At 57.3% G+C, this 11,717-nt stretch overlaps 1 protein-coding gene across 1 annotated transcript in view; it reads left to right on the forward strand.

The window, feature by feature from the left end:
- ZNF362 (zinc finger protein 362) overlaps positions 1-11,717 on the forward strand; it is a 19,451-nt gene that overhangs the window by 2,110 nt on the left and 5,624 nt on the right. Inside the window, exons 2-5 of the mRNA XM_004678763.2 lie at positions 3,141-3,204; positions 3,388-3,634; positions 6,385-6,700; positions 7,321-7,545. Coding sequence (XP_004678820.1) covers positions 3,141-3,204; positions 3,388-3,634; positions 6,385-6,700; positions 7,321-7,545 — 852 coding nt within the window. The remainder of the gene's footprint in view (positions 1-3,140; positions 3,205-3,387; positions 3,635-6,384; positions 6,701-7,320; positions 7,546-11,717) is intronic.

Raw genomic sequence — 11,717 nt, forward strand, 5'->3', positions numbered from 1 at the left:
CCCCCCCCCAGGGCGCTGTTCTCAGGCTTCTCTTTTGCCCTCAGGCCCCTCTGGGGCTTTGCTTCCTCGTGCCTTCCTCCCACTCATTCCCTCCCAACACCTTAGTGCAGTGCCCAAGGCCCTCTGGCGCCCAAGGCCCTCTGACCGGCCTCTGTCCCTCACCACCTCCCCACTCTCCCGCCCTCTCTGTGCCTGTGGGTGCTCCCTGTCCCCAATACATCTTCACCTCTGTGCCACTGGGGATGCCCTCCCGTCCGCCTGTCCACTCGTCCACTGGGGATGCCCTCCCGTCCGCCTGTCCTCAGTGCTCGCCTGACCACTGCTTCTCCTGTTTAAGACCCCTCTTGCAAGATGAGCGGCTTAGTCTGGCCTCGGCAGCCTTCTCCCTTCCCCTTCTGCCACGATCCCACTGTCATGCAGGTCCCAGGATTGCACAGGGGTGACACCCCAGGGAAGTTGGGGCTCACCAGAGATACTCTTGCTACACATCCAGTGACCTGACCCTCAGCAGATGCTCGGCCTGTGCTCACCTCTCCCCCACCTGCATCTGTGGCGTGGTGGATACACTGGGGCCAGGGCCACTGACTGAGCCATCGGCTTACTTCAGATCAGCCAGAGGAGGAGACAGAGCAACTAGGTAGAGGTCATGCAGCCAAAGCCATGCAGACCCTTCCCTGCTGTGGGGCTGCCTCCCCGCCCGCTCAGCGACACAGGGTGCGCTCCCGGCTGTGGGACCGAGGCCAGCCGTGCTCAGTGCTGCCTGACCAGGGTGGGACTTTGGGAAGGCTGCACCTGACATTGAGCAGAAGAGGAGAGGACAGCCACCCCACACTGTCGGAGGAGTGGCCAGGTGTGGAAGACACAAGGTATAGCCACCTGTTTCACCCCGTTTCACAGATGAGGGAAACCTGGGCCCAGAGAGTCATGGCCCGGCCTGCAGCACAGCTCTCCAGTTTCATCCGTGTGGCCTGGAGCGAGCTCTTCCCTCGTGCTGCCCTAGCTTCTTTCTCTGTGAAATGGGTGTGAGGATGCCCCAGCTTCCAGGGGCACCGGTGAGGATGCCAGTGGCCACAGAAAAGTCCGTCGTGCTGGGCAACTTTGTAGGATTGTCTTTGAAGTAATTCATGTATTTATGCAGCAGGCAACTCGTGATGTTGATAACCTTGGGGCCTGGGACGGGATGCTGAGATGGAGGAGGCAGGTGCGGCCGATTCCCAGGTGTCTTTGAGGCTGTGCCCCTTTGCCCCCTAGGGAAGCCTCATCTGGGGATACACAGATTGTCCTCTCCATGTGGTCCAGGGTGGACAGAGGTAGGGTCAGGGCAGGTCCTGCCTGTGGGATCGTGGCTGTGCCATCCTGAGACGGGGCGTATTCATAAACCTGTAGTTTGGACACCTTGTCTGTTCCTGAACTGCTCAGGTGCTGATGAGCTGGCCTTAGGCAGATGATAGAAGAAATCTTGGCTCTTTATTTCCTTGCTGTGTGACCTTGACTAAGTCACTTCACCTCTCTGAACTTCAGTTTTCGCAATTGTGAAATGGTGATGAGAGTACCTGCCTACCATGGGCCTGGCACCTGGTAGGCGCTGGCCAAGGGATAAGGTCCTCACCCATGTTGTTCTGTTGAGTTCTTTCTGTGAAGGCAGAAGCCCAGGGACCTGGAGCGGTCAGGGAGAAGGCCAGGCACGAAGTGCTTCCTGTAAAGGGTGGTCTATGAAGGGTAGGGGCTGGAGGACGGTCAGCAGGCAGGGGCCAGCAAGCGAGGGCCAGCTGGCAGGGTCGCCCTCGCCACCCGGAGGAAGGTACTCTGAGCCCAGCTTGACCCCCGCCAGGCTTGCTAAGAAGCAAAGGTTTTTGGCATTTAGGTATTAAGATATTTGCAAGTGAATATTTGCTCAACTAAGGACTGGGGTTTGCAAAGCAAATTCCACAGCGAATCTGGCTCGATCAGACCTCATCGCCAGCCTTTATTCTGGCACCCTAGCCCTGTGGTCTTGGGTAGGTCTCTTCCCCCCCCCCCCCAAATCTCAGGTCTTCACCTATAAAATGGGTTATTAATACCTGCTGTACCCGCTTCTCAAGATCCCAAGCAGTGCTTCGGATAAGGTGGCTTTCGTAAAGCGTTGGGATTAGATTGTGTCCTCATTGAGGGTTTCCCCCTGGATTCTGGTAGGGGCTTCTCAGACCTGTAGGACCAGGAAACAACTTGAAAACACTTTATTTTAACCTTGCCTGTCAGAAGAGACAACTTCACCCAAGCAACCATTCAGGCTTAGTATTGATTAGTCATTCTGTGAGAGAGAGAAACGAACCATTTGCAAGGGAGTGAGGCTTCATGGGAAACTCCACACCGTTGCCCTGAAGGTACTTCTCAATTTACTTTAGGGTCGCAGGAAGACTCTCACCCTCTGGAAGACAGAAACAGCAGTGCAGCCCATCATACTTCATGCTGCCTGGCTGCGAAGGCCTTCTAGTCACACAGGCCTGCCGTGGAATTTGCCAGAGTTGAGGGGCCTCTAGGCAGATGACCACACATGTCTACGGAAGAGCCCTAGACTGCCTTAGCTTCAGCCTCCCAACCCCCCTTTTCAACAGTGTTCTGAAACAAGTCCTTTTAGGGAAAATGTACATGTCCATTGCCTGTTTCTGGGAGATAACTTTCTAGAGATGCAACTTCTTGGGTCAAAGGGCAGTCGTCATTTGTGTCTCTAAATTGTCCTGCCTATGGCCCTTCTGAAAGTGTGGATTTGATGGCCCAGGGTGCCCCGTGTTCTCATGAGGACTGAGGCGGTCTACAGCGGGGCAGAGGTCAGAGGGCAGGGTTCAAGGCTAGGCCTTTGCCTCCACACTGTAGCCATTTACAGAGATGCCCCAGACCCCACAGTCTGTCTGGATGGGGAATGGGGTTTGGGCTAATGGCAACCGGGGTGATGGGGGCTGGGCGTACTCAGGTTGGATATAATCTTAAGCCTGTGGGACCCCCTTAGGGAGACCCTGAACTCCAGACTTCTCAGCCTGGAGACGCAGGCCCCGGGCTAGCGGGGGGCCTGCTCTACTAGGGCCTGGTCTAGACTGGAGCGGGATAGCAGATGGCACTGCGGGAGGTGTCTCTCCCCTGTGACAACAACTCTCTTCCCACAGGATGGCCGAGCCTCGGTTTAACAACCCCTACTTCTGGCCCCCTCCTCCCACCATGCCCAGCCAGGTAAGAAGGAGTCTTCCTTTTCTTCCCTGGGAGCTGCTTTGCTGTGCTGGGCTCCGGTTGCCACCAGTGGGGGGTAGGGGGCGAGGGTGGCGGGATGAGGGTTCCTTGCAAGTGGCCCCCCTCCCCCCACAAGGAGCCCAGCACGGCCCAAGCCCCCTCTGCCCGCACTTCTCTCGCCGGCAGCTGGACAACCTGGTCCTGATCAACAAGATCAAGGAGCAGCTGATGGCAGAGAAGATCCGGCCGCCCCACCTGCCACCCACATCGGCCTCATCACAGCAGCCGCTGCTGGTGCCGCCGGCGCCGGCCGAGAGCAGCCAGGCCGTCATGTCGCTGCCCAAGCTGCAGCAGGTGCCGGGGCTGCACCCGCAGGCCGTGCCGCAGCCGGACGTGGCCCTGCACGCGCGGCCCGCCACCAGCACGGTCACAGGTACGGTCACAGGTAGGGCGGGGTGGGCGGGGCTGGGGCACGTGGGAGGAGAGCAGGCGGGGAGGAAGGGCAGTGTCTGGGGGGCTTGGGGGCGCTAGCCAGATTTCCTTTCAGCCAGTACGGGGAAGACCCCGCCCTCCAAATGGACTGGACGAGGGTGGGTCACCCGGGAGGCCAAGTCAGCTTAGAGGACCTTGGGAATCCAGAGAAGCTGAGCAGTCTTGGAACTGGGTGAGGGGAGATCTCCTTGGAGGGGCCCTTGTGCAAGGAGTGGGCGCCGTGAGGAGGGAAATTCGTGTGTAGGATGCAAGGGCGGGCCAGCCTGTGCAGAGAGCGCCAGCGATGCCCTGAGACTCCCCCGGGGAGCCAGTGCCTGTGGAGCTTTCCGGGGTCGTTTCATGACACCCAGCGGCCCTGTAGCAATGGGGTGGACCCGGACCAGTAGCCCAGGCCCAGCAGAGGGCTGTTTTGGACTTTGGAGAACCACAGCTTCGTGCAGTTCACCCTGGTGGCCCCACTCAACAGACGAGGGAGTGGGGCTGCTTCACCGTCAGGCGAGGCAGAGGCGGCGGCAGGCAGCCCGGCTCCAGAGCCCGCGGTTAAGCCTCTGCGTGACCAGGTCCTGCTGAGGCCGGAGGAAGCAGGACCAGGCTGCGAAGGGCCTTGCTTCCCAATCTGACCCCCCTGCAGGCAGTGGGGCGCCACGGAAGGGTCTTTAGCAGGGGAGGAAAAGCTCGGGCTTGGATGAGAAAATGGAGCCTGGCTTCATGGTAGAGACTGACGTGGTGGGAGGCGAGCAGAGACCTGCAGGAAAGGACAGTGGCCCGGGCAGGGCATGGGGCATAGGGACAAAGCAGTTGACAGACCTGAGGTACACGAGGAGGACGGATGGGCAGGGTTTGGTGCTGGACTGGTGTGGAAGGCGAGCAGCGGGAGAGATGGGAGGCGGGATGGGGAAGTGGACTGGGCAGGGAAGGACACGGGCGGTCTGGGATAGGTCGAGGCCGGGACACGTGGTGGCGGTGGGCGGCGGCTGCCCGAGGCCCACTGCAGAGCCCGGTGGACAGGCTTTCTCCAGAGGCCACTGTGGCTGGGCCTCTGTCCCTCCCCGGCTCGGCCCCGCCGCCCGCCCGCCCCCTCCTCTCCCCCTCCGAGACCCAGAATGATGGGGCCCGGTGAGCCTCCCCCAGGCCCCAGCCACACTCTGCACAGTTCCCCGTTAGTATGATTTTATTAAATTTATTTTTTTCATTATAAAAGTAATATTAAAAAAGTAATATAAGCATATTAAGGGAAATTTGGAAAAAAGAGAAACTAAGAAAGAAAAGCACTTGTAATCCCCAGCTCCTCACCCAGCAGCTTCGTGAGTCTTCTGCTTTATTTCCTTCCCTGTCCATCTGTTTTTGCTTGTTTTTATGTGCGTGTGTGTTGCTGGGGGGTGGGGGGGGCGGGGCTGTGCCCATGACTTCCACTTGCTTTTCTGACTGGCCTTTCTATCGTAAATCTATTTAATGATGTAGTGCCTTTTTTTTTTCCTATTACAAAGATAATACATAGTCGTGGAAATTTTAGGAATTACAGACAAACTGAAAGGAGGAAAATCCCCCTAGTCCTACTGTTGTTAGCATTTTCATATTTCTCTGTAATTTCTTTTATCTTGAATCACAGACGTGGAAAACGAATGACGTCACCGGGGAAAAATTTCAAATAATACAGGAGCAGAGTAGACAGCCTGAAAATCTCCTTTTACCCAGAAGCTCTCCCCTGCCCAGAGGGCACCGCCGGGGCGCAGCGTCCTGGGTGCGGGGCTCCCCACGCGCTGTCCCCGAGTGCGTGTGGCGCATCCATTCTGCAGGGCTCACCCCGGTGGGATGTGTTTGTCCTCTGGCAGCGCCTTTGAACGCCCTGCGAACCACCGCCCGCCCCGCCCCCAGCTGGCACGGTGCTCCCAGCCTGGGTTACCCGCGCGGGGCCGTCTGGCCGGTTTTGCCGAGGACAGTACGGACAGACCTGTGGGCTCCCCCGCAGCTCGTACTTCATGGCGATGCCTAGCAGAAGGCGTTGCCAGGCTCCTGCCCACCTGCGGGCTCGGGCGGCGCCGGGCGCCCCGGGGCTCCCTGCGCTCCGCGGCCGCCGTGCGGACCTGGACCGTAGCTTTCTCAGCGCGCAGGTTGGGGTTCCTCTTTTTTAAACACAGTTTCAACCCTCCGGGTGATGCCGTGTTCATCTGTTGGTCCAGTTAACCTGAACCTGTAAACTTGTCTAGTGTCCTCGTTTTAAAAAGAGTTAACTTCTATTGCAGTGGTTTCAAAAAAGTTAATCGTCAAGGTATCTGAAAGTGTTGTTAAGCCAAAAAAGTTTATTACTCTTATTCCCGCCTCCACCACACTTGGGTGGTGTGTGCACGTGCCCCCAGTAAGACAAGCTCAGCCCGCTGGGTGGCAGTTAGCGTTCAGCAGAGGAGACCACAGGTCACCGGTCCTTGCCTCAGCAGCGCCTGCTCCAGTGGCTTCTGGCTGCCTCTAGCTGCCTGCTGTCACAGGACCCGGTCGGCGGCACGCACCTCCGTGTTCTCCCTGTGGGGTGAGTCCTCCCCAGAGGGCAGTTACCGGCCTCCCAGCCGTCTCGCTTGCACACGTTACCCTGAGCTAGTTGACCGAGGCAAGGAGAGGCTGAGCGAGAGGGGTGGGGGCCCGCCGACGTCACACCGCCGGGCTCCCCTCACCCCTTCCCACCCTGTGTCTTCGCAGGTCTGGGTCTCTCCTCCCGGACCCCGGCCGTGAGCACCTCGGAGTCGAGCACGGGCACCAGCACCCCATCCACGCCCACCACCACCAGCCAGAGCCGCCTCATCGCCTCGTCCCCCACCCTCATCTCAGGGATCACCAGCCCCCCCCTCCTGGACTCCATCAAGACAATCCAGGGCCACGGCCTGCTTGGCCCCCCCAAGTCCGAGCGCGGCCGCAAGAAGATCAAGGCGGAGAACCCAGGGGGCCCTCCTGTCCTCGTAGTGCCCTACCCCATCCTGGCCTCGGGCGAGACTGCCAAGGAGGGCAAGACGTACAGGTGGGGGCCTCGGCGGGAGGGGCCGGGTGGCGGTGGCCGCGGCTCTGCTGGGGGCTCCCCAGTGGCCCGCTGCATGGACTTGAGGGGCTCCTGGGGGCCAGGTCTGCAGGGGCGGGGCCCCCAGCGATCCAGACGGCGCCTAGGCCGCAGGAGTTCACGCCCTCTCAAGCAGTGCTCGCGACCCTTAGACTCTTGGGGGGAGCTTTCTAAAAAGGCCGATGCCAGGCCCGCACCGCCAGACATTCTGATTTATTGGAGAGGACAAGCAGGGAGGCCGGTATCAATCCTTCTTGCGAGCTTCCCAGATAACTCCAAGGTGGGGGTCAGCACCCCTCCCCAGGTCATGGGTGTGGCCTGGGCCGGGGGCCGAGATCTCCCTTCCTTAAGGGGCGTCAACTTACTCTCCAGCCTGCCACAAACGTGCCGCCAGGTGGAAGAGCATCCGCCACCAGACTGGGGGGTGCCCAGGCTGGGAGCCTGCTCCCCACAGGGGCCCGCGCCCTTTGGGCTCCCCACAGGAATCCTCTGTCCCAGGCGCGAGCTTTCTGGGTTAGAAGGTCGCCCCTGAATGTGTGGGCGGGGCGGGATCTTCCCGGGGTGAGCGGCCTCTCGCCCCACAGGTGTAAGGTGTGCCCGCTGACCTTTTTCACCAAGTCCGAGATGCAAATCCACTCCAAGTCGCACACAGAGGCCAAGCCCCACAAGTGCCCGCACTGCTCCAAGTCCTTTGCCAACGCCTCCTACCTGGCCCAGCACCTGCGCATCCACCTGGGCGTCAAGCCTTACCACTGCTCCTACTGTGATAAGTCCTTCCGACAGCTCTCCCACCTCCAGCAGCACACCAGGTGAGTGGCGGCCTCAGAGCACACCAGGCGAGTGGCCGGCTCGGCTGCCTCCTGCCCGGGCTCAGCTCGGCGCCCTGGGCGGAGCCGCCGAGACCTTCTCTAGGTGCTCATTGCCCTCATGTTAAGGCTAGATCCCTCGGCTTGGTGTCAAGGCCTTGGTGTTAGGGCTTTCGTGGACCTCACGGGCCTCAGCTCTCGCGACTGCACGGGCCCCTTCCGCGAGTTTCTCTGCATCTCTCCCACACAGGCTGGCCGTTGCCCGGCCCTCTCCTGCAACCTGCAGTTTCCTCCAGGAAGCGCTCGGAGGCCCTCTGAGCTGCTTCCACAGCCCTGTGCACCCCACACAGAAGTGGGGGGCTGTCTTGTGCCTGCCTGACCCTTTGCCCACTCCTCCCCACCCCTCTCCCCATCCCCTGGGAGCCCTCGAAGTCAGGGACTTGCACATCCCCAGTGTGTGCAGCATAATGAGTACACAGGTGTTTGCTTAGTATCTGTGGCGTAAGCAGCACGGGCATTTAGGCTCGTCCACTCCGCAGGTCCTCAGAGCCCCTGCCGCGTGCCAGCCGGCACATAGGTGCTGGCAGCGCAGCGTGACGAAACAGGCCGGCACCCTGCCCCGATGGAGTGAGGCCTCTAGTTGGGCGTGGGAGTGAGATTCAGAGATAAATGCTTGACAGGAGGACAGCTTTTGCAGAGATCACAGCATCAGAATGATTCTGTGCTCACCGGGTCAGAGCCCCAAGGCCTTGAAGGAGACAGAGCAGAGGCTGCCGGGGGCACCCACCTCTTAGTCGGCAAGCGGGGTCCCTCCTGCGGGACGAGCTGTTAGCACTGCCGTGTACCCGGCCACGTCCCACGTGCAAGGATCCAGTTGGTTTTTGCTGTGGAATTTGTAACTCGCAGGGAGTGCTCGAGTTTTCTTTATGTGGGGGACTAATGCTAGGCACCCTATTTTTTTTTTTTTTTTAATTTTTCTTCTAGTTATTTCATTTCTCTCTCCTGTCTTTGCACACCTGTTCCCAGGTGGCTCGGGTTTCATTTACCTGCCTCTGGCTTTGGGGCAGCAGACAAGGCAGTGTGGCTTCCTGTCACTCCCCTGCCTCCAGGGACACCGACTTGACTGTGCGAGTTTGTCTCAGCAAATTTCTAATTTTGTCCTGTCTGAATTTCTTAACTTTGACCCATTTTATGTCCATGGGTGGACGTAACATGGTGTTGCCGAATCAGCAAGCCCCCTTGGTCACATGGTTATTAAAGTCAGGGCCTGCGCTGCCAGGGTGGGGGGTTAACGTCTGTCAGGAGACTTTATAAAACCTCTGAGTCATCATTTTGATCTTGTGTGTGGATGTTCTGAGCGTGTTATCTGAGAGCAGGAGCCTAGAGCCACCCCGTCACCTCTGGCACTTCGTGCCTCTCCGGCCTCGTGTCTGGGGGGCTGTCTCCAAGTTCTTGTTTCGGGGTGAGCAGGAAGGACTTTTTTCTGTGCCCATAAAGGCTGGATCCCACGGCCCCACGCGCTGGGAGCGCTTGTTTCCAGACCCTGAGGCCGGGAGGCCTCATTCCCACATGGAATGGGCAGTCCTATTTGCTCCAGCCAGGCTGTCAGACTTAATTAAATGAATTTGTCTTTAAATGTGACATTTCTGGCCTGGTCATGGCTACATATTTGATTTACCCAATTATCCCCTGTTAGGAAGGAGGACAGATCGGTAGTGAACCTACTTACAGAATGAAGAGAGAAGACTCTCAGTAAAGGCACTCTGAATGTTTTTGAACAATTGTTCCGAGCAGTTTTGTAGACAAGCCCATATGTTGTTTTCAATAGAGCTATTATTTAAAATTTGCCTTATTAAAATTTTTAAAAAATGATTCTTCCCCCCAGTTCTTGCTTGGAACCAGGCACCACTTATGGAATATTTTATTCTAGTGTGTGCAGATACAGCCTCCTAAGCTGAGGGTGGGAGAGCCCCGAAAGAGTGAAAGGATTTCTCCCTTTCCGCTTTGGAAGACGGAACACTCACGGCAGTGAGTTCCGTGCTCTCTGCTCAGATGGCGGGTCAGCCAGGGTGCTTCTCTGCTTTGGGGCTGAGACTCTTGGGCCGTGTGGGCCAGGATGGTCATCGTCGCCCCCTGAGCTATAAAGAGCCAGTGCGTGGCTGCAGCCTGTGGCTGCCTGTTTCTGGCAGGTGGGTCAGTGTCTCAGCTGCAGCTGGAGGCAGAGGCCTTTGGCAAGTGGGAGGGGGCGCAGAGACGTTGACAATGGTGACGCTGAGCCAACTCTTAGGACACCCAGCGGTGTCAGAATGTAGGGGATGGAGTGTCTTGTTAGCACTCAGTGCGCCGTCAGCTCTTCAGAGTGAGCCGCCTGTGCAGGCTCTGAGGGCGCTGCCCGGCCTCCAGGCTCTTTCGCTTTATGGTCGTCACTAATGGGTGTATGGTGTCGTTGAGTCTAGGGAAAAAGTGCTCGTAAGAGACATTGCTTTGTTGATACTTACTGTCCCAGTCTCTGTTCATGAAAGTCAGTCATGTTTTTTCCCTCCATCTTAAGAAGTGCACACACAGGGGCCCTCCCTGGAGGCGCAGGGGGTTAAGACGCAGCACTGTGAAGTTGTCCGCAGCCACTGCAACACGAGTCCCAGCCAGGGACTGACCCACATGGCGCAGCAGACCTCTCCTGTCCTGCCTGCCTGCCTGCTGCTCCCCTCAGCAGAGTGTTTCATTAGATCCTCCTGTTCTGCTCCCCACTCTGTCTCTGGTGAATCCTCTCTCCCCCACACACACCTCTGGCCTGTACCCCAGCACTTGTATGCATAAATAAATAAACCTTTTAAAAAAGCATACACACACACATAATATTGGGTTGTTGGAAACATCATGACGTATTTTCTGTTTTTCAAGCAAAAATGCATCATGACTTTTCTGACCACCCGATACATTGTATTATATGTTATATATAATTGTATTGTAGATGATACTACGACACCTTATATCTGCAGGCATCATATATAATTACATACATGTAAAGTGAACTCGGGGAGATTGAGCCTTTCTTGCGATTTTCCAGCTTTCCTATACTGGAAACTTCAGAGCTCTGATCGCTCTGAATTCCAGCTAAGTAAAAATACACAGGACAGAGCCCACACCCCCTCATCAGAGCACACCTGTTCTAGAAAGCAAGAGATCAAAGCTCTGGCGTTGCTCTGCCACCCGGAACCCCAGGAGCATCTGGGTGTGGAAGCCACCTGCCTCCTTCTGTGACCCCGACTGTCCCTGGGTGTGTGAAGGGCCAGAGCAGAGTTGGCAGGAAGGGCGGGGCGCGAGTGTCAGCCTGGTTGGGAACATGCCCTGTAGCAAGTAACAAAGTGATGAAGACCCCTGTTTCTTCAGAAGCAAACCTGTGGCTTATATAAACCAGGGCCAAAAAGCAACACAATGAACAGGCCCTCGCAGGAGGGAGTTTTGTCAGAATGTTCTCGACCAGGGCTCTTCATTCCCAAGGGCACCATTTTTCCTTCTTTTCTTTCCAGTTGAGTCATTCGAGTTCATAATGGTGGGAAACCAAACAAAACAGCATAAGAGGGTCTTATCAGCATTTAAAGGCAAATGTTTAGTCATTAGGCGGCAGCACATATAATTAAACCAGTGTGTCTTAAGCCAGTGACAAGATGTGGGTGACCCAGATGCCCAAAAGTCCCAGAACCCTCTAGATAAAATTAGCCAAACATAAAGAAGCAACTGTGTGCCAACCCTGCTTCCCTGCCATTCCGCTGGTTCCCCCCATAGAGGAGCAGCCTGCCAGGCCATATAATCAAGTGTGTTTTCCCGGTGTTTCTCCGGGGGGTAAAGAAAGTCGTGTCCAGAGTGGAACCCAGGTCTGGTCGAGACAATGGTGGGTCGGAAGCAGGTGGAGCAGGATGCACCTAGTGGGCACAGAAAGCTGGCCTGGAGCATTCTGGGACCTGTATCTAGTGGGAATCTGGAGCCTTGCACTGGGTTGATAAGCTGCCGGGATGGGGAAAAAGGGGTAGAGAGGCTGTAGAAACCCAGGCCTTGACTGCTGGAACAGGGCTTTGGACTGTGTTCTGGAACAGGGGGAAGTAGCAGAGGTTTCCGGGACAAGGACAAGGTCAGGCCCTGTGCTGGACAAGGTCAGGCCCTGTGCTGGACAAGGT

The sequence above is a fragment of the Condylura cristata genome, unplaced genomic scaffold (assembly GCF_000260355.1).
Source record: "Condylura cristata isolate star-nosed mole 26May11 unplaced genomic scaffold, ConCri1.0 scaffold00008, whole genome shotgun sequence".
Taxonomy (NCBI): Eukaryota; Metazoa; Chordata; class Mammalia; order Eulipotyphla; family Talpidae; genus Condylura; species Condylura cristata.